The sequence below is a fragment of the Lynx canadensis genome, chromosome A1, assembly GCF_007474595.2.
Source record: "Lynx canadensis isolate LIC74 chromosome A1, mLynCan4.pri.v2, whole genome shotgun sequence".
Classification (NCBI taxonomy): Eukaryota; Metazoa; Chordata; class Mammalia; order Carnivora; family Felidae; genus Lynx; species Lynx canadensis.
The window spans coordinates 28,296,633-28,318,997 of NC_044303.2; the positions used below are offsets into that span (position 1 = coordinate 28,296,633).

Genomic DNA, 22,365 nt, shown 5'->3' on the forward strand with positions numbered 1-22,365 from the left:
GTCACCTCCAAGGTAACAAATTCCATAAACGCTTTCATCTCTCCTTTGACTTGACCTCTCTGCAGTATTTGATGTCTGAAACTTCCGTCCTAAAACGATCTTCCACAGGCTTTTCCTAACATCATCACCTTCTAAAACTCCTCGTATACTTCCAAGTGCTCTGTCTTTATTGGTCCAACTTGAAATTTTAACATTTTCCCAGGATTCTATTCTTGGCTTTCCTCTCCTCAAACTAAACTCTCCCTGGGGAAGGGGGAGGGGCAGGAATATTTACACCATGAATTATCCCACGTGCCCATAAATCAATATGGCTAAATCTGAATGCATTTGCTTCCTCCCCCACCCCCGCCCCTGCCAGTGCTTACCTCTACCGCGGCACTGCTCTGTGTTTGTTCATCTGTCTGCCTTCCCTGCCCTGGCATGCCTGGGAGAGGGACACAGCTCGCCTCTGTCAGTAGTGGTAGCTTCTTGAGCAGGGGCTGGGAGTGTGCAGGGGGCAACAACACAGCAAGAGCAGTGCATCTTAGAGGGCCTAGGAATATGAAGTTATAAAAAGTACCCCAGATGGACTTCACTGCACTGTATTGTGACTAGCGCACAGTGGGTATTCAAATCATATTTTTTGAATGAAAGAAGTACAGGAAGAATGAGATATGTGGATACGCTTTGCAGAAGTGGCAGAATTCCAACAGCTACAGAAGGAGGAGGAATCATTCGAGCCAGAGGGAACGGGAAAAGCCCGAGCGCAGACAGAAAGGCTGGACCAGGGAGCTGCACGAGGACAGAGTCTCAGGAACACGAGAACGCCGAGGCGTGATTTTATAAGACTTTAGGATGGAGCCACAAACGCCACTTGACGGGCAACAGCGAGCCAGTGAGTTCCTTCCAGCTACGTGATTTGTAATCGGGAAGGAATTCGCTGAAACTGAGGCTACCTCTTAAGTAGCTATCAAATGAATTACTTAAGTGAGAATAAGTGAAGGCCTGAACTATAGCAACCACCTGAACTGCAGCAACAGAGCAAAAGTAGAACAGAAGGAAAAAACATTCTTTTTAAGATTGAAGATAAACAACCTTTTTGAATATTCATAAACAACAGAATTAAAGTATTACATTTAAAGGAAGTGAGGGGCACCTGGGTGGCTCAGGTGGTTGAGTGTCTGACTCTTGATCTCAACTCAGGTCATGATCCCAGGTTCGTGGGATCGAGCCCCACATGAGGCTTTTTGCTAAGCGTGGAGCCTGCTTAAGATTCTCCCTCTCTCGGGGCGCCTGGGTGGCTCAGTCGGTTAAGCGTCCGACTTCGGCTCAGGTCACGATCTCACGGTCCGTGGGTTCGTGCCCCACGTCAGGCTCTGTGCTGACAGCTCAGAGCCTAGAACCTGTTTCAGATTCTGTGTCTCCCTCTTTCTGACCCTCCCCGTTCATGCTCTCTATCTCAAAAAATAAATAAATGTTAAAAAAAAAAAATTAAGATTCGCCCTCTCTCTCTCTCTCCCTCTGCCCCTCTCCCAAACTTATGCTCTCTCTAAAATAAAATTAAAAATTAAAAAATTCAAATAAATAAACTTAAAAGAGGTAAAAATGTTAAAGCACAAAAACTAAAAGGTCTAAAATGGAAAACACTGTAAATACTTAAAAAAAATACATTTAATACCTTGGTTTATTGACCCAAACAATCATGAACAGTATTGGGTACACAACGTACTCATCAAGTGTATTGAGTTGGCAGGAATTCCAACGCACAACAGTTGACACACAGTTGGTAACTAAGAGGACTTTCTGTACCTGTTTAGGAAAGGTCATTCTATGACTTTTGAGAAGGGAGTCAGCAGAATAGAACCATACCGTGAAACTGTTGTTAGCATTTTTGGTGCTTGCTTCAGCTACACTGGCATCTGAGAGGTCGACTTCATCAAATATCAGAGACTGTTAATGAAAAAGAACACAAACACATTAAATGAAAACCTAACTCAATGCTCGTCAATAATTTTGGTTGTTGTTGTTGTTGTTATCGGGCCATGACTACGAAGCGATGTCAGGAATTAGGAATAGAAAAGGAAAGGAAAGTCATTCGTGACACTTTGCCGTTTCTTCTTAAGAAGAGTGAGTAAAACCATGAAGCACAATTAACTCTTAAATCACAAACTGGGAAGGTCTTTAAAGAACCCTGGCACAGTGTTTCAATGCAAAATGCTGTGTGCCCTCTAGAAGCATAATTTATGGGGAACCTCCTAACTGTGTCACACACACGTACACACAAAGCAACACCTCCTGACAGGCAACAAACAGCCTGTAACAACTTTGCCAGCAGGCAAACATCCTCCTTCCCACATTTGCTAAGTGAGAAATGAGAACTAGTCCTGGGTCGGATCATGGTGAGTTCCTGAACTTTCTGAACCCTATTTTCCTCATCCATACATGGGTTCAGATGAGAAGGTGAATGTGCTCTGCAAATATAAAATGGAAGTTTCTTTTGTACTCTTCAAAATGGTTTCAATCAAAAAAAGTTCCCGTGAGAAAAACTCCAGAGAAACGGAATCTTTAATATTAGTGTTCCATTTGGAGATTAGGAGATTCTAGTAAATGAACGTATCCGTCCCACTTTGGGTCATTTGGCCATTTTCGCACTCATTCCGCGTCCCCGCAGCAGAGCAGGGATGACAGCACACATCTGGGGCTGCAGACAAGGGACCATCCTCTCATAGCTTCCGCCACCACCCCCAAGATCTCCAGGGCGCTTGTGAGTCCACTTCACTCCAGCCAACCTGTTAGACTTGTTCCCTGACCAGAAGGAACTTAAAATCTAGCACAGGAGAAGAAACAGACACAACCCATTTTAATGCAAGAGAGACTATTAAAAGTGGAAAAGAAGAAATCTGACAGAATACTATGAAATTCAGATAATTTCTCCAGCAGAAGACACTTGAACTCTTGCTCTCATGAATGATGGAGTAAGAATATCTGAGGGGATCTTAAAGAAAGCAGGCAGTTTCATCAAGTGGAGACAGAGGGAAAGTCATCTGCCGATGGTACACATGGGGTGAGGCCGAAGGCTGTCAAATGGCCAATGCTTCCCTAGAGATGAATGTGAAAAGTCAGCATGGAGCCAGATCAGGGACAACCTAGAACATAACGACTTTTAAAATAGAATTACTTGGTTTGGTTATTACTTCTACAGCTGCACAGACCAAGAATTAGGTTTGTTTGCATATTTGATTTTATCTCCTGGTATCTAACTCCACTAATTATATCAGAAACATACAGTTTTTAATATGGAAATTATCAATTATCCAAGTGAGACAGCAGCAAGACATCTTAATGTTAACTTCTCAAGGAATATTAAAATGTCAGTTTTAAATGGAAGCTCATCATTACTCATTTTTTTCTTACCCAACCACATCATTCTTATTTTATCCAACTGTTATGTAACAATCATTTAAAGCCTTGATTTTATTTCACTGTGGTTTTTATTCTTAACTGCTAGCACAATGGAATGATTGTTTGTATTATCTCATTTAAGCCTCCTCAGAACAACACATGCTGCCCACAGCCACTCCACTAGAATGTGCTGGAACTGGGATACGAATCTTGTCTGAAACTGGAGTATGGATTCTTAGCAACTATAGCAATTCTCTCTCTCATGGTCAGGGAAAGATTTATAAGGTAAAAAGGTAGCAAGAAAAGAGGGAAACCCAACATTTTTGAGTTTATTACATTTAATAAACTTTACACTTAAAGTTTTACTTTAATTGTAAGGGAAGCGGAAAGGAAGAAAGAAAACTACTTTAGAACCTTCCCATAAGATTGTCCTTGGTGGACATGCCACGAAATTGACTTAAATAGACTCCCTTGGGATTTGGTCCAAGGTGGATCACATTCATAACACTAAATGCACAGAACAGTTAAGGCTATCGTGAGCACTAAGACAAAAAGTTTACAGAACCAAAATTTTTAATCCATTCACAACTTCAAGCGCTTCCAAGTAATATTCTCCCAAATTACCTTTGAGTCCTTTGCATAATAAAGTGTACGGCCTCGAAGTTTGAAGTAACGCTTTTTCCACCTCTGGAAAGAACTGGTTTGCTTCAATAGCTGTCCCTCTTTAATACTGGTCTGGGGAGAAACAGAAGCATAACAACATGATGAAAATCAAATTCAAAACCAAGTAAAATTCAGGGGCGCCTGAGTGGCTGAGTCAGTTGAGTGTCCGACTTCGGCTCAGGTCACGATTTCACAATTCGTGGGTTCGGGCCCCCCATCGGGCTCTGTGCTGACAGCTTGGAGCCTGGAGCCTGCTCCTCATTCTGTGTCTCCCTCTCTCTCTGGCCCTCCCCTGCTTGCACGCTGTCTCTCTCACTCTCTTAAAAATAAACATTAAAGGGGCGCCTGGGTGGCGCAGTCGGTTAAGCGTCTGACTTCAGCCAGGTCACGGTCTCGCAGTCCGTGAGTTCGAGCCCCGCGTCGGGCTCTGGGCTGACAGCTCGGAGCCTGGAGCCTGTTTCAGATTCTGTGTCTCCCTCTCTCTGACCCTCCCCTGTTCATGCTCTGTCTCTCTCTGTCTCAAAAATAAATAAACGTTAAAAAAAAAATAAAAAAATAAAATAAAATAAAAATAAATAAACATTAAAAAAAAAAAAGGAAAATTCAGAGTTAATGACACCCTATCATTGACATTTTGAATATTATTTCCCAGGTCTTACAAATTACATGACAGAATGTTTTCTTCTTTCGACTCAACCAAGGCAGAGCATGTGCAAAGCCCCAAGGAGCTAAGGTGAATTTGACATGGTTCCCTGCCCTCCAAATAGTCACAAATAATATAGGAGACACATACACCAAACTAATATTTACAGTCAAGTGTGATGTATACATTGCCTCATAATAGTATTTAATAATGGTGGACAACGTAGAGGGGCAATATAATGTAATGATTAAGAGCATGGGGTCTAGAGCCAGAAACCTTATGTGTACCTCCTAAGGCCACCACTTAGTGGCTGAATGATCTTAGGCAAGTTACTGAACTTCTTCATGCCTTTATTATTCATCTATAAAATGGGGATGATACCAGGGCATACCTTAGAGGGTTGTTGTGAGGAATGCATTAAAAACATATAGAAGACTTATTGCATGGCATACAGTAAGCGCTCATCACATGTTATCATTAGCTGTGTGTGACTGTAACAAACACACAGTCAAATCACTATGCATGGTGGTCCAGAGAAAGTCCAGAGGGCTCAGGGTGGGTTTTGAAGGAGTTTATCAGAATGACAAGGGATGGAAACGTGTACCTGAGGTGTGTGCAAAAGTAGAAGGGTTTAAAACAGCATGCATATTTGGGAAATCTTCAAAGGACTTTCGGTTATAAACGCAGGGTAGGGTTTGCAGCAATAGAGCAGCAAGAGTTGTGGCTGGAGGAGGTGGGCAGGGGCTCTGTGATTCTGGGCCAGCCCCTGTGGCCACATGCCTCGTGTATGAAGTTCATTTCAGTATCACCAACAAGACCCTGAGAACCCTCTGGCCTCATCTAGTATCTCTCCATCCTTTTCTCCCCTCTGTCCACAATGGTGCTTCGTTTTTAAGCTGCCATCAATGCTCCTCTTAGGTTTGGACACCACCTACTCTCTCCTCCTGGGACACCCTTCCTCAGATATCCATCTGAGCAACTCCTTCACCTCCTTCAAGTCTTTGACCTTCTCAGTGAGACCCACCTCACTGACCTCTTATTTAATACCACAATGAGCTCCCCTGATTTTCCCTCATCTTATGTACTCCCTCACACAAAGGACTTTCCTCTTCTAACATATAATGTAATTTTCGCACGTACTACGTTTATTGTGCTACCTCTATTAGAGTAGAAGTTACCTGAGTTTATTATACCTAATAAAGTTAAATTTAATGCTTCATTTTAATTGGAAGGAAAGAAGAAAGGAAGGAAGAAGGAAATTACACTTACAGCAAATTGAACTTATAGTCTTGCTCTGAGAATGTTCTTAGGAGACACGTCACAGGACTGACTCAAATAGATTCCACTGGGGTGGGGTCCAGGAAGGGTCACATTTATACTGAATTCATAAAATGCTATAGTGAGTCTCCAAGTCAAAAACAGCTCATAGAACCAAGTTTAAAAACCCATCTCACTGGACTGCCCACTGATATACCTCAAGTGCCAAAAATATCATTCAGCACACACGGTATCAGGATCTATATGAATGAAGAGCAGGTACTGAGTTTAAACACATGTCTGTCTGACTCCAGAGTTTACTCCCCATTTCTGTGCCATACCATCTTTTATTATTAACGAGACATAAAATATTGAGAAAAATCTGTTGCCACCAATAAGGTAGTTAAGGTATATGAACGTTTACTTTCACTTTCAGTATGAGATGTTCTCTATAGCTTGCTCTAAGACTGTCTTCGAGGAATTGTAAATTAAAAAAAAAATTTTTTTTATATTTATTCATTTTTGAAAGACAGAGAGAGACAGAGCACAAGCAGGGGTGGGGCAGAGAGAGGGGGACACAGAATCCGAAACAGGCTCCAGGCTCTGAGCTGTCAGCACAGAGCTCGACGCAGGGCTGGAACTCATGAACCATGAGATCATGACCTGAGTCGAAGCCGGAAGCTCAACCGACTGAGCCACCCAGGTGCCCCGCAAACAAGATGTTTACATGTTGAAACTCTAAAATTAAAAATAGCTGCTACTTTCATAATAATCTTTGTTTTGCAAAATGTCTCACCTTATTATGCACGTAAATTTCCATACAAACTCATGTGATAAGTGAAATCACTGTTAAAGATATTAAACAGTTTAATGAAATAGTTGGATGCCATTTCACCTGACTTTCTCTATGCTTATCAAAAATTTTAGGAATTGTAAATTTTGATGATAACAAAATATTTTCGAAACTTCGTACCAAAGAGCTCGGTTTGGAGTCAGACAGACAGACTGCAAGCCAGGCTCCATCAGACACCAAAAATAGGAACGTGGGCAAGTTGCTTCAGCTCTCTGTGCCCTAATTTCCTCTCTTGAAATACAGCAATAATAATACCTACTTCACAAGCTTGTTGCATCTAATTTAATTATACAGTAATGGCTGCAGAGCACTTAGCACACTGTCTGGGTTACAGCAAACATTCAATAAATGGCAGAAAGTGTTATTATTATGATATCATTATGCTATTAAGTTCAGGGAGTATTTGCCAGGCACCAAATCCTAAGAGCTTCTTGGAAGAAGAGAAGTGTTTCCAGGCCACCGTAAGGGCAAAGAACAGCTGGAGCAGAAGGAGAACGTCCAGAGATGAGGTTCAGGGAGATAAGAGCCAGAAGATGCGGCCACAACGGGGAGTTCGCTTTTTATTCTAAGTGCAAAAAGCTAGTGAAATGGTTGAAGCAGGAGAGCGAGAATGAGGAAATGTCCCAGGGAGAGGGGCTGGAGATCGAGCGCAGGTGGTAGCATCACTGAGACGAAGGCAAGGACAGCAATTTTATTTTGGAGGCAGAATCCACTGGACTTACTGATTGGCCTAAAAGGCAAGAGAGAGGAGAAGAGCCAACGAAATGTCTAAGCATTTTGCTTGGGCAACTCGATGGTAAAGCCTGAGAGAGAAAGGGGCAGGAAGAGTGAGGCAGTGAGCTGCTTTTGTACTGCCGTAGCATCTGGTGTTGCCTGGGGGAGAGAGTCGGAATTCATATGGTATTGCCCCGGAAGAGAGAGTCAGAATTCATCTGGTGTTGCCCAGGGGAGAGAGTCGGAATTCTTAAATCTGAACACAAAGCACTGAAATGCTGTAAAAAGATAACTTACCTAAAGAACAAATCATTTGTTCTGTAAGCGAATGTATCGGGATTTCTTACAAAGTTTCCTTTAAAGCAACGAGGAAGAAAACTCCATGTTTGCTCTATTTATATTCTAGAAGCATTGTCTGAGGAAAGCATAAATACCCTACTTCATTCTCCACCTGGTTATCAGAGTGATTTTCTAAAATGAAAACCTGAATATACCAAAGCTTGACTCTCTTTTGCCTGCAACAGAAAGCCCAAACTTCTGTATGTATCAAAGAACACCCTGCATGAGCTCCCCAACCTCATCACCGCCCCTGCTCATGCTCCTCCCTCTGCCCTAAATGTCCTGTCCTCAATTTGCCTGTCTTGAAAGCTCCTCTTCATGGAAAACTCTGATCCATGCCAGTGCCCCGTGACAGCTTCTCTGACCCTTAGGAGGAAAGAAATAACTACTCCCACGTTTGCCCTCTCAGGCGCCCTTACCCTATTTGTATAGCAGCATCTATGACACAGAATGGCGTCGATTTACAGGTTGTGGCCAACCATGGTGTGAACCTCCCAAGAGCAAAGACTGCATCTCACACCATCTAACGCATTAGCCAACACCTTAGGGCCTCCGTAAACGTTGCACTGAACAACTTTTAGCTGAATGTAAAATAGCATGGAAGAGAACTTTGTATTTTAGAAGAACAAAAGAATTGGAAAACCGAGATAGTGCCTGGAAATGATTTCACGTTTTCCAGCATTTGGCAGATCTGAACCTGATTCTTTGCATGTATATAAAAACAGCAGACACAGTGCACAAAGGTGTATGTGGTCCCAGATGCACTCCCTGGGTGAGGGCTGGGGAGGGATGGGAAGAGGGATAGGAAAATGTCTATCTACCCTGATTTTAAGGATACTGCTAAATTCAGAGGTGATCCCTACATCATCACTTTCAAAGCAAAGATGTAGCTTTTTCTACATCACTTTTTGTTCTTTAAATCTTGCATAAGCATGGGTTAATCTGCAGTGTGTGAGGCTGTTGGGGGGGAGGGGTTACAGACATGTGTAAGACATAATCCTTATCTTCACGCATTTACAAACTTCTTTATGTTACACAGTTCATCTTAAATTCTTAAAAACGAAAAAAGAAAGAACATTCTGAGGCTAGCTTACTTACTTTTAAGAGATGGGATTTAAAATACTTAACTAGAAGGCAGTTATTCACATGAAAGTCAATCCTCAAAATAAACATCTGTTTATATGCGGCTACTTAAACAAACACTTCTGATAAAAGAAGCAGCATAACAAAAAAATGATTAATTTGCAACAGTCCTAGAAAATATAATCATATTATCAAAGTGTGGTTCAGAGAAAAACATGCGTGGCTCCAGAAATCTCAAAATACTGCATACACTAAGAGAACAAACAGGGACTCTTTCTTTAAGATCACAATATTTATTATTTCAATGTTAATGCTCAACTAGAGTAACTACTTGAGGTTAGTAACAGATACAAGAAAGTTACGACCAGATAGTTATAATTAAGAGCCTATTAAAATTAAGTATTACATCTTAATTTTATTTTGTTCATAATCTCTAGGATAAGGGATAAACTCTCTCCTCCCTCAAAAACGGGCTTAGAAATGTTTACATTTAATTGACATTTAGTCGTATACTCTGGCAGATACTGGTTTAGTAATATCTAACACGTATGAAAAATCAGTGAAGACATGTAGACTTGACTATATACCAATAACCCAACTTGCAGATGTTAAAAACAAAAAGTCAGAGGTGCCTGGGTGGCTCAGTTGGTTAAGTGGCTGACTCTTGATTTTGGCTCAGGTTATGATCCCACAGTTCATGGGACTGAGCCCCAGTCGGGCTCTGGGCTGATAGCGTTGAGCCTGCTTGGGATTCTCTCTCTCCCTCTCTCTTCCCCTCCCCATCCCTCCCTGTCTCTCCATCTCAAAGTAAATAAGTAAAACTTTTAAAAAGGTTAAATAGGGGCGCCTGGGTGGCGCAGTCGGTTAAGCGTCCGACTTCAGCCAGGTCACGATCTCGCCGTCCGTGAGTTCGAGCCCCGCGTCAGGCTCTGGGCTGATGGCTCGGAGCCTGGAGCCTGTTTCCGATTCTGTGTCTCCCTCTCTCTCTGCCCCTCCCCGTTCATGCTCTGTCTCTCTCTGTCCCAAAATAAATAATTGAAAAAAAAAATTAAAAAAAAAAAAAAAAAAAGAAAAAGGTTAAATAAACTTGGCTTTGAAAAAATTATTTCAATGAGATAAACTTTAGGTTGAAAAGTTTCTTGTTTAGCTGGCTTTCTAAAATGGCCTGCAGCCTCATGTCTCAAAACTGTGGAATTGTTCATTTCGTGCTCCCGGTTTATATCAAACAAAAGTAATTTCTCTTTTAAGTCATACACAGACACGGTGCTCTAAGAGTTCCCCTAAAGTTTCAGCAACACTTGTGTGTCACAAGTTGAAGCTGCTTGGACGGAACACCACTTTCACGTCCCGAGGAGAACGCAACTGAGTCAGTCACTCAATGAGTCTTTTTGTAAAGCTAAGAATTTTCGAAAAATCAGTTACTGCCTGATTTATCTGATAAGTGCACATTTTCGTATGCTGACTTTTTTGGCCATCAAATAGGTGTGGTGAAAAGCTTGATATAGTGAAATGGAAATGTCAGCGATGACTCATCGCTTACAGATGTCTTCAAAAATTCCAGAAGAATCTCTGCTTCTCCTCATGGTGTCCCTACATGACCCCTTAACTTCTCTTCTAAGAAATGGTAATAATAAAATTTGTTGTTATGGACTGAATGTCTGTATGCCCCCCCCCCCCAAAATGAAATCCTAACCCCTGATATGATGGTATTAGGAGGGCCTTTGGGATTTGTGCCGTTATACAACAGACCCCAGAGAGTTCCTTCTGCCACTGTGAGGGTGCAGCGAGACGACGGTCATCTATGGACCAGGAAGCAAGCCCTCACCAGACACTAAATCTGCCGGTGCCCTGGTCCTGGATGTCCCAGCCTGCAGAACTGTGAGAAATGAATTTGTTGATTAAGCTCCCCAGTGTGTGGCATTTGTTGTTACGGCAGCCTGAACAGACTAAGATGTGGTTTGAGAGAGTTTTCACACCACTTCTCTCCCATCTTTTTTCTCTCTAAAGATTTTATTTCTAAGTACTCTCTACCCCCAAGGTGGGGCCTGAACTTAGAAGCCAGAGATCAAGAGTTGCGTGTTCTACTGACTGAGCCAGCCAGGCACCTCCCTCCCTCGTCTCTTGTGACTTCTGTCAGCTCCATCCCCCCGAGAAGAGAACTTTTCTCTGGTGCCAACATTTCCTTATCCATTTTGTTACATAAGCTCCAGGAAAGCTGTCTATGCCTTCCTGGGTGGACACCTATAAGTGTTATGGGTAGGTGTTATAGGCAGACAGAACCTATAACATCGTGAGTCTGTTTGACTTTCTTTAATGGTGAGTCTCTTTAGCTTTACAGACTTTAATCCCTAAGTTGGAAATAATACCTGTACCTGTATATCACTATGTGCTATGATGACACGTGAGACAATGGATATGAAAGCACACACAGTTCTTTAACAATGTGGTATGACACGGTGCCTGGGGGGCTCAGTCGGTTAAGTGTCCAACTCTTGGTTTCAGCTCAGGTCCTGATCTCCCGGTTGGTGAGAGTGAATCCCGTGTCGGGCTCTGTGCTTACAGCGAGGAGCCTGCTTAGGATTCTCTCTCTGCCCCTCCCCTGCACACTCTCTCTCTCTGTTAAAAAAATTAAAAAAAAATTTTTAAATTAAAAACTGGTATGGCAAGATATTATCTTGGCTAACATCAGTCCCCATCATAAGCATTATTTATTAGAGGAGGGTTTCATTTCTTCAGTCCGTCTCTTTCCACTCCTCCTGCCATTGCCTTGTTTCAAGCTCCTCTATGTCTCTACAATTCAACAGTCCCCTAAATGTCCTCCACACTCTCGATTTTTCCCACCGCTAGTCCATTCTTCCCACTGTGGGCAGAATTATCCAGGAAGAACAGATTTGGTGCCAGCAAAGTTGGTTTAATATGTCCAGTGGTTTCCTATTGCCCACAGTATAAACCCAGCCCTGTGAGCTGGGCACACAGCCTCTTGCTTCCGCAAGGGACCCACCTCCTGGACAGCTTCCTCTTCAGGAATCCTCTTAAATTCACCTGACAGCAGGATAAACGAGAAGCACTCGCTAATTCCCAAATCCCCCATGCTTCCTTATGTCCAGCCTCTTTCACAAGTTCTTCCTTCCACTCATCGTCCTGTCCTCTGCTTCTTCTTGCAAGCCCCACTGCATACTGTCATCTTTTGAGGCTCAGGCCACCATCACACCCTAGGTGTGCCCAGATCACTATGCTCACACATCAATCTATAGCATTAATCATGTTCGGGAATTTTTTAAAAAGTTGTGTCTCTCTCCTGCATCTTATTTATTTTTCTATCCTCCATATAGTCCTGTCCTTGACATTAATAATTAATACATGTGAATCAATCTATTGAGTAATCAGGAAACACAAAGTAAGAAATTAAAAGGATTAAAATATTTTTCCCTCGGTAAGAACTTGGGGAACTCAATGGAGAAATGGATTTCAATTTTTCTGTCCAGCAAGTCAATATGCTGACAGAAAGTACAAAAAAGATAGACTTGACTTCCTAAGAGAGCCCCAAGTTGGGTTCCACTTCTGACTCCATTTATTAGCTTTGTGACCACAAGTAAGTAACAACACCTATGAACTGAAGTTCCCCATCTATAAGGTGAAGATAAAGATCATCTGCCCTGTACGGAGAAATACCTTCCATAAACTCCCAAATGCTATATAAAAATAATATAAAGCGTTGTCAGTAAGGTACTATTTTAGTAGGTCACACTTGGGGGAAAAGGTGTTTTAACAGGGACTGACACAAGTTAAATAAAGAGATAACACTCCTGAACAAGGGCCTGATGCTTACATGGAGAAAAATTATCACACAAAGAACGTGTGTGCACACGTGCGTGTGTGCACGTGGGTGCACTAGCCACTTATTTTACTCTAGTGCATGGTGGACGTAGACAATTGTGTCCGAGCCTTGTATTTTGTAAAAACCTTAACGAGATGAAGAATTCCAAAGAGAGTAAAAAAAATTAATATCGTATCCTAAGGGATAAATGAGACGTTTTTAAAGAGTAACATAAAGCAATGTGTGCATCCGTGTGCAAAAGATTACAGTGGCAGACATAACAAAGAAAAGAGAGGATTGCACCTGTACGTAAAATCCCCATTAATGCACCAACAGCAAATGCCAGCCGATACAGGAGTGAATAGTATGGCAACCAGGGACATAATTTTCTGAAGTTGTAATTAGCTCATGGTAAAGTTCTGATCACAAACTGAGCTATAAGCTTCCCTTTTTACACATAGTAGTTATATACCTGGAAAATTAATACCTTGTAGCAATATTTCAAGATTTTGTGTTGCATGACATTAAGTTTTAAGCTTGGTGATTATAAACAGTGTCTGCCCATAATAATACCCTGTAGGATATCTGAATACAATTCTTGGAAGTTTTAACCTGGCTAGTGTGTTGTAGGATTGCTGGCTAGTAACGCTTACTATGCCAAAAGCACTAGGGTGAAGAAAAAAAATACATCCACAAATTTCTGAAATGCCTCTACCGAGAATCACTGAAGGGTTCCAGGTCTATCTGAACTTCTGTCTTTACCTGAGCCATTTTTCAGTAGCAAGTATAGTATCATTTTGGTGACATATCTGGCAAGTTGTGGATTTTGAACCACTTCCACAAAGACCATGTTTAATCACATAAAATATCCAGTCCCAAAATGCGCAAAGCTTTCTAAACATTAAACATAAGAACATGATGCAATCTGGGGCGCCTGGGTGGCGCAGTCGGTTAAGCGTCCGACTTCAGCCAGGTCACGATCTCGCGGTCCGTGAGTTCGAGCCCCGCATCGGGCTCTGGGCTGATGGCTCAGAGCCTGGAGCCTGTTTCCGATTCTGTGTCTCCCTCTCTCTCTGCCCCTCCCCCGTTCATGCTCTGTCTCTCTCTGTCCCAAAAATAAATTAAAAAGTTGAAAAAAAAATTTAAAAAAAGAACATGATGCAATCATGTACTGGTACTTAATAATGGAGCGGCGTTTACAGCTACTGTATAATATCACTGTGTTAAAAAACAACCAGTGTCTTACTTCTTGGACTATTGGTCTAAGAACAGTCCAGTAAGAATAGAAAAGATGGCAACGATTACTGGATAATGCCACCTGGATGCCACTGGCACTCAAAATTCAATTAGCTGAGTCAACCGAACTGCTGTATCTATGTCCCCAACTGGCCTGTGAGTGGAGTAACGGGGCCAGCCGCACTATATTCATCACTGTAGCCCCAGCACTTATCACACTTCCTTGCACAGAGAATAGCTCCTAACAATTATTCATGGGGACACATGAATGAATGAAGGAAACTTGAACTGTATGTTTTCTTAAGGGCTCTTAAGGGAGAGTCTGGGCAGGAACCTTGCCAGCATTCTGAGAGCTGTATCCAGACGAGCTGCTTTTGTGGCCATCTTTCTCCTTTGCAAATGTCCCTGCAGCAAATACAAGCATTTAGTTGACGATTCTTTCTTTTTTCTTTCTTTTCCAAATCGAAAGTCATTCTGTTTTTATCCACTACCATTTCATCATGCTTAAGGAAGGCCATCTATCTTGTCAGCACTAACCTTGTGTTCGGGTGGCATACAAGGCAGATATGCCTAAGAAATGTATAAATCAACTATTACTTGGAATAGATTCTCTAGCCTCCCATATTTTACCCAAGAGTTGAACTTCCATCATTTGGCTTGAAAGGTGGTCAAACACACATCACTCATTTGACCCAACATCTCTGAAACTACAAGTCTACCTTCATCATAGGTCTCAACTTAATGGATTGTGTTTCCTATCACCACATTTTTTTTTCTTTTATTAGCCCTTCTAAATAGTCTTTGTGTGATTATAAAACAAGAACTACCGTTCTCCACAAACATGCCAGATGCTGTACTGAAGGATTACTGCCCCTCTTCTACACAGTTTTGGAAGGTCGGCCACTGGATCTCATTCTGATTCAGTCTGTCAACCTCTTTGATCAGTCATGGGTTAAACTGCTTCAAGGCTGGCTCTTCTATCAGCCTCCAAAATTTCCCTCAGTTCCTCTTGATTCTGGACCCTTTTGGGTTTTGTGCCTTGTATCCTTCTTTCCCCGTTGGAATTTTATTCTACCATAAATTTCCTACTTCCTTAAAAACAAATTTGAGGGGCGCCTGGAAGGCCTGGTTGGTTGAGCGTCTGACTTTGTCTCAGGTCATGATCTCATGGTTCATGGGTTCGAGCCCTGCTTCACGCTCTGTGCTGATAGTGTGGAGCCTGCTTGGGATTCTCTCTTTTCTTCTCTCTCTGTCCCTCCTCCACTGGCATGTATGTTTTCTCTCTCTCTCTCTCAAAATAAATAAGTAAACTTCAAAATAAATTTGAGCCTTTTTATTAAAAGGAATCTACATATATTACATTAAGCTCTATTAAATACACCAGTTGTTCTAAAATCTGGCTGGTCATCTGAATCACATGGAGAACATTATGGACATTAAGAACCTCTATTCATCTGGGAGGTTTTGATTCAATTGATCTTGGATAGGGCATAGAAACTCACATATATTAAATGCTCTCTTGGTGACTCTAATCATCAGTCAGGGTTAATAAACACTCACATACACAATATTTATGTAATAATTTGTAGAAACTCTACACTTCAAACATGTCCTTCTCTGTGTGTAGAGTCCCATCAATAAGCCACTCCTGCCCTCTCTGCATCCCCACTGGCTCTGCTCCAGCGGAGATTGGGGGAGTAATTTGGGTTTAATGATGGAACATTATTAACCCACTCCAACTCTCCCCTTCCTCCTCTTGAGAGCCAACTGCCCACAGGAGATCAGGTTCTACTCAACCATCATTCAGAGAGAAAACAGATTTGACTTGAGCAGAAGATAAAGAGTGAAGAGCTGGGATCTGCACTGGACACTACCACGTGCTGGGTAACAGGGGGTTGGGGGGGAGGGGACACAGGAATTGCCCACCTGCTTATCCTCCCCCGTCCCCTAACATGCCTCCAGCCTGCACCACCGCCCAAGGCATGTGCCAACATTGGCCTGACCCGGCCAAGGAAGCAAATGCTGGCAGGGGGGCTGCAGTGGTTACAAAGAGGATGTTTCGGCAAGAGGATGATGCAGTAAGAGAGGGTATCCCAGCTCACAGCACAGTGGACACAGGGTGCATTTCTAGAACTAGTGTTTAATGATAATGTAATAGTGTGTAACACAACACAGTTCCCTTTTTATAAGCTGCCCCTGGGAGCAGTTGTCCTCAAGCAGTTTTGCGTGTCAGAATAATCTGAGGACACATGACGGGGCACTTTGAGGAAGTAACCTAGAACGTGACCAGCTCAGCCTTCTCATTCTGGGGTACCTCAGAGGAGTTCTACAGCTCCATGAAATCCAGTTCACGAGCTGGGAGGCAAAATGATTACATTCATTTAAATATAATGACATTTAATATTAATACAACAAAATCTTGATATTTAATTTTCTAGAAGTTTGTGAAATAGTTTTATTTGTTTGTATTCTCAGAAAAATATACACTCTACCAGTTTCAATTTTACCAGAATTAATTATACATGTAACACACATATGCGCACGCACACACACACACACACACACATTCTGACTCAGGTTGTCTGGGTAAATGTAGTGTGGTCATCCATCACATACCCGGAGCATAACCCTCCAGTGTTGTCAAGTCAAGTGAGGCATAAAACTCTAAAATGGGTCTCTCGGTCTGCAGTTTTTTCATCCGGCTGCGCTCAATCCAATGATGGAAAAGGCATTCCACCACTACTCCTGTCTAAAAAGGAAAAAATCCAATGTGGCAAACAAAAGCCAGTCGTGCTGCAGCAGGCCCAGACCCGGAGAAGTGATCAGATCTGCTCTTCAAGAAATCGAGAGAAAACATGCACCGGAAAACAGAATGACGAGCCTATCACTTCCTCGTGCCTACTGAGGTATTCTGAGAATTTTCAATACATTCAAAATATCTTCATTATTTTACTTGAAATCCTATTAACTCTAATATTTGGGATATTTATATTTAAATGTAAATTAATGCATTCTAAAGCAAAATCATGGAGATTACCCAGCATATTCTAATTACCCTCTTTACCAACAAACCATCTAGTTCTTTTTTTTTTTTTTTAAGTTTATTTTTGAGAAAGAGAGAGATAAAATGGGTGGGGAAGGGCAGAGAGAGAGGGAGACAGGGGATCTGAAGTGGGCTCCATGCTGACAGCAGAGAGCTCGATGTGGGGCTCAAACTCATGAACCTGAGAGATCATGACCTGAGCCGAAGTTAGATGTTTCACCGACTGAGCCACCAAGGCACCCCTAAACCATCTAGTTTTAACCAAAGTATTTTGTCCCTTATATTGGTTTGTAATTTTCTTGAGAAGAGCTATAGATATAAATTACCTTCCTGAGACTGGTTATTTTGTGACGTTTTGTTTATTAATTGCTAAAGTTAAGTTCTATCTCTACTTTCAATGTGTTCTTTATTTAGGAGTTTCTAAATGTATTTTCCTAAATAACATTAAAGAAGTAAAAATATACGATCTTATAAAGTGCTACTACACTTTTATTTAAAGGAAAATATATAAAATGCGCAAGGCATATCATCAGACTTTTTTTTCATAAAATACAATGAACTACAACAGATTACCACTGGGTGGCAGCGGTGTTACGCCTAACGCTCAGGTTTTCTTTCAGAGACGAACATTGGATAGGCCTCTTGTCAGAGTTACATGAATCTTTACCTACACCTGTGAGTGGCACGTAATAACTGCATTGTAAAGGGGCAAAAAACAAATCTATTTTTCCAACTCTGAATTTATTTCTTCCCTTATCAAATGCCCCTACTCACTTCCAAGAATAATCCCTTTGCCCACACATGACGTTCTGATGTAACCACTTTCCTACAAGGCCACAATGACACAACTATTTTGATGTACAGACATTTTGATGTGGCCTAAAATAAACCACTAAATGCTATGATAATTTTTTTTAAGTAGTAACTAATGTACAAAAGAGAACCGCATGCCCCAGGCAGAAACTGGGGGTCAATGGTAAGGCCAACCACGGGATGGGAAATGGGGTGAAGCTCAAGGTCTGGAAGACAACTGCATATAACCAGGAGTCATATATTTACCCTATATACTTATTTCTGAATGGGCTATTAACCATTCTATGCAAAATATCTGCTTAGTTTCTGGAGTTTCTATTTTATTTCCCATAATCTGCCTCTCAAATTCTCTGGTTCTTCTCCAGAGATAATATATGGGTCCCCAGTACATAGGAAATTCTCAGATTACTGCCAGTTCTCTGAACTCACAGATAATTAGGTAGGTAGGCAGACAGACAGACAATGTACTTGTATTCAAATCATAAACTATTTTAACGATGGTTTCAATGAGCAGGACTGATATACCTAAGGGGATAGCCCACTTCTATCAGATTTTTTAAAAAAACATCTTAATTGCTTACAGAAATGAATGAAATCGAATGTGAGTGTCCTGTGTGATTAGGATGGGGCAGAGAAAAGGTCAGAGATGAAGTCTGTGTAAAATACTAAGTGGAACAGTAACACATACACACAGACCTCATAATCAACATGGGTTGGATCCCAATGAAGGAACCCATTGTCGTGACCAAAGCGACTTCCCTCATCGGGATCCATTCCCCTCTGAGATCTTCCCTGCCCTACTCTATCCCTTACCAGAAAAATTTGACCCCTCCCTCCTCTGTGCTACTTCAGTAATTGTTCTTCTGTCTCTCTTTACATTTTAGCATAATAATCTGTTTACATGACGCGTAGAGGTGCAGCACTACGGCCTGGGGTACAAATCACGGCTCTACAGCTGACTAGTTGTTAAAGACATTGGGCAAATTACTTAACCTTTCTGAACCTGAGTTTCCTCTCCTTCACAGTGCAGATAATGACGATGGTAACTAACTCACAGGGGTGTCATTTTGGACTACAAGATTCAATGCACGTAAAATACGTTTCCTGATACGTAGCGCTCAGTAGACATTAGTTGTTCTCATGTTATTCTTCTTCCTGTCGTCTAGTAGCAGTAGACTTCCCAAAGCCAGAATCAAATTTACTTCATCTTTGTTTGGCTTGTAGCCAGCACCGTGTCCATCATCCCAGGCATACTCGTTCATAATCAGTTTCTTGATCTAAACTCAACTATCCTTTGTTTACATATCCAATTGTTCCCTCTCCACCCATTGTTCCCTTAGCCTGTCTGATCTTAAAAACTAAAAAGTTTTTTCACCTGTTCATTACATCCTAGGTCACAATCGATGCCTTCCTCTCTATTACTACACAATTTCTTAAAAAAAATTTTTTTTTGAGGGGTGCCTGGGTGGCTCAGTAAGCTAAGTGTCTGACTCTTGATTTCAGCTCAGGTCATGATCTCACGGTTGTGAGATCAAACCCCACATCAGGCTCTGTGCTGAGCATGGAGCCTGCTTAAGATGCTCTCTCTCTCTCTTCCTCTGTCCTTCCTGCATGTGTGTGTGCTCTCTCTTCAAAGAAAAAAAAATTTTTTTTAATATGCTTGCTGCATATTCAGTCTTACTGGATAGCTATCACTTTTTCTTCAAGAAAACGGCCCTATGGCTATTTCCAATAATACCCTACAGGCCAAAAAGACCTTTGGGTGGACTTACCCTTCACATAGCTCCAATTATGTCCTGTAAATATACACATAGCTCCCAAAAACAAACTTCTACACTTATTCTCCATTTTTCACTCCAGCTCCATTTACAACTGCCTGGTGACATCCCCGCGTGGAGACACTCTCACCACCTGAAACTCAACCAGTACATTTTATCTCACGTAATGTATGTCTTCGTATAATGGAAAAAACATCGCTCTGGTTCCGGAAACCTAGATTCTAATTTTGAAACTTCTAGGTAATGACTATACAACATTGGGTAAAAGTCACCCATCCGGAATTCAAACTGAACACAGCACCCCTTCCCGCGGCAACTCTGCTCCTCTTCCTGTGCCCCCATCTATCAGCAGCAGCATTGTTTCCCGAGGCACCCAATCTCCAAACTTCCAAACTACCATCTACTCTCCCTTGCTTCTAAATCCTTTAGTCTGCCATCAAAATGGTTTTGAAATCTGGCCTTCCTTTCTGCTCTTACCACCCAATTCCAGTAACGTTGTTATTTCTCACTTAGACATTAACAATTACCTCCCGTGACACAGCCAGGACTGGCACTGGAGAAGGAATTGCTTGAGACACGAGGCAGACCAGCCGACTGCCACCAGCGCTAAGCCTTCTTTTGGAAGTTACTGCTGCTCCGGTTTGAGTTTGACCCAAGTGTGGAAGAGAACTCTACTCTTAATAACTCCTAATAGAGGCAAGACAGATTACTCAGACAAGTCGTTGCCAAAGGTTGGCAGTAACAAAAGGGACAAAACACCATATGAACAAAATACCTCCTGTTCTCCAGGTCCATGAGCCCAAACAGGGACCCTGGACCTTTCTGTCTGGGTTCCGCCAGCAGGTGCACACCAGGTATTTCCTTATCATCAAGAAGCACAAGCTCAGAGAAACACCACACTCAAGGTCTCCAAACTAAAACCAAGAAGCTGACCCCTCCTGCTGGCCTGTCTGGGGTCCCGTCCTCACAGCTCTGGCTCCTCTGAATAGAGAGAGGAACAAGGGATGTTGGCTAACTGGGGCGGGCCTCCACTGAACACCGCAATCCAAGCCAAGTTTCCAACTGTTCATAAAAGAAAATCATATGGACATAAACTACTCCCTCCTTCTAATTAATTATCCATTCTCCTTCCCTCAGGAATCGATTCCTTAAGATACAGCCCTCATCCTAACACTTCCTGGCCCCAAATCTTCGTTGGTTGCTCATAAACCACAAAACAAATCAAAAACTCCGTACGTAAGGCCCTTGCCTGTTTACATCTTTACTGCTTTTGTAGCCTCCCATCAAGGTGCAGTTTCCCTCCTCACTGCCCTGGAGCTTATGCTCCCAGCATACTGGTCTACCTGCCACTGCCTGAACAGAACACACATCCTCCTATCTAGGGGCCTTTATTTAAGTGTCTTTCCACAGGCCCAGAATGCTTTGCCCCAGGATCTTTCCTCTCATTGACTCATCCTTAAATGCTGGGCTTAAACACTCTCCTTCCAAAACGTGTCACCCAAGTAGAGCTCACTCATTCGCAATACCATGTGCTCAGTCCTCACAGAGCCTTATTTGTAAAAGGTAATGGATTCACAGAGGAGAGCAGTGTGCTAAGATTATGTTTACTCTAAGAAGCTTATCTCTCTCATTTTCAATATTGTCAGCGGCACATGAATTCTGAAAAATATATTACAGTATGAGAAGAAAATAAATCATAAAATAGGTCAAGTTACCCACTCAGTCTTTAGAAGATGGTTTAACCCTATCTCCCTAACCCTCAAAAGTCCTTCTAGGACCCAAATTATTTTATTTCTTCTTCATCCTACTTGAGAAAACTGCAATCCACTTGAGAAAACTGCATTTAAAAAGTGCACATTTTTGTTGTTGTTGGGATGGAGTGAAACATTTCCTTTCCCTCTCTCCAGTTCACATATTCTGACATCTTGGATGCTTACGTTAGGCCATATTACAAATGTGTTACTTTTATTATATATGATTCTTTGAATACACATAGAATTTGTCTGCTGAAGTTATACAGAGCAAGGAGACTCTGTTGTTTGCTGCCTCACTTTCCACTTGGAAGGTGAGGCAAATAAAGACTACTTCACTCAGTTGCCTAAGAAATACGAATTCCTTAAGTGCAGAGCTAAAAATCAGATTCAATGGAATATATTGTGTTTTATATCTCTTTCATTCATTAACACATATGTATTGTCTACTACATGCCAGGAGTTAGTCTAGGCACTAAAGACAGAACAGCAAAAACAAAACAAAACAACAACAACAACAAAACCCAGCTAAAAATGCCTGCCTTCGTGGAGCTGATAATATACTGAAGATCATGCTTAGGATTCTAGAAAAAAATCTAATTCATAATTCATGAATCTAATTTCATTTTAGTCTGTCTACATATAAAAGCTATGTATAATCTATTCATCGACTTATAAACCTAACAAAACTAGTTCATAAGTATGACCAAAAATAAAATCTGAAAATAGCATATAAAAGGGTAAATACAAAAGTTTAGGACAACATCCTGTGAGTAGTTTCCTACATGAAAAAGGAAGCAGCCACCTGAGGGTAACAGAACCAAAGTATAAATGGGCTTTGAGAAGAAAATTTACCACTCACTTCCAAAGAAATGCCTGTTGTTTTCCTTTCGATTTTATACATCAAATGTACAACCTTAGTTATTCAGTTTAAAACTACACACAGATGCATGCATTCACACACAGCTATACAAATTGTTTTAGAAGGCCAAGA

General features: G+C 41.7%; 1 protein-coding gene across 3 annotated transcripts in view; it reads right to left on the reverse strand.

Annotated features, from left to right (window-relative positions):
• DGKH (diacylglycerol kinase eta) overlaps positions 1 to 22,365 on the reverse strand; it is a 184,537-nt gene that overhangs the window by 101,466 nt on the left and 60,706 nt on the right. For all 3 annotated transcript variants that reach the window (XM_030311579.1, XM_030311572.1, XM_030311589.1), the window contains 2 exons: positions 4,006 to 4,116; positions 1,849 to 1,929 (listed from right to left, as the gene is read on the reverse strand). In XM_030311579.1, the coding sequence (XP_030167439.1) occupies positions 1,849 to 1,929; positions 4,006 to 4,116 (192 nt within the window). The remainder of the gene's footprint in view (positions 1 to 1,848; positions 1,930 to 4,005; positions 4,117 to 22,365) is intronic.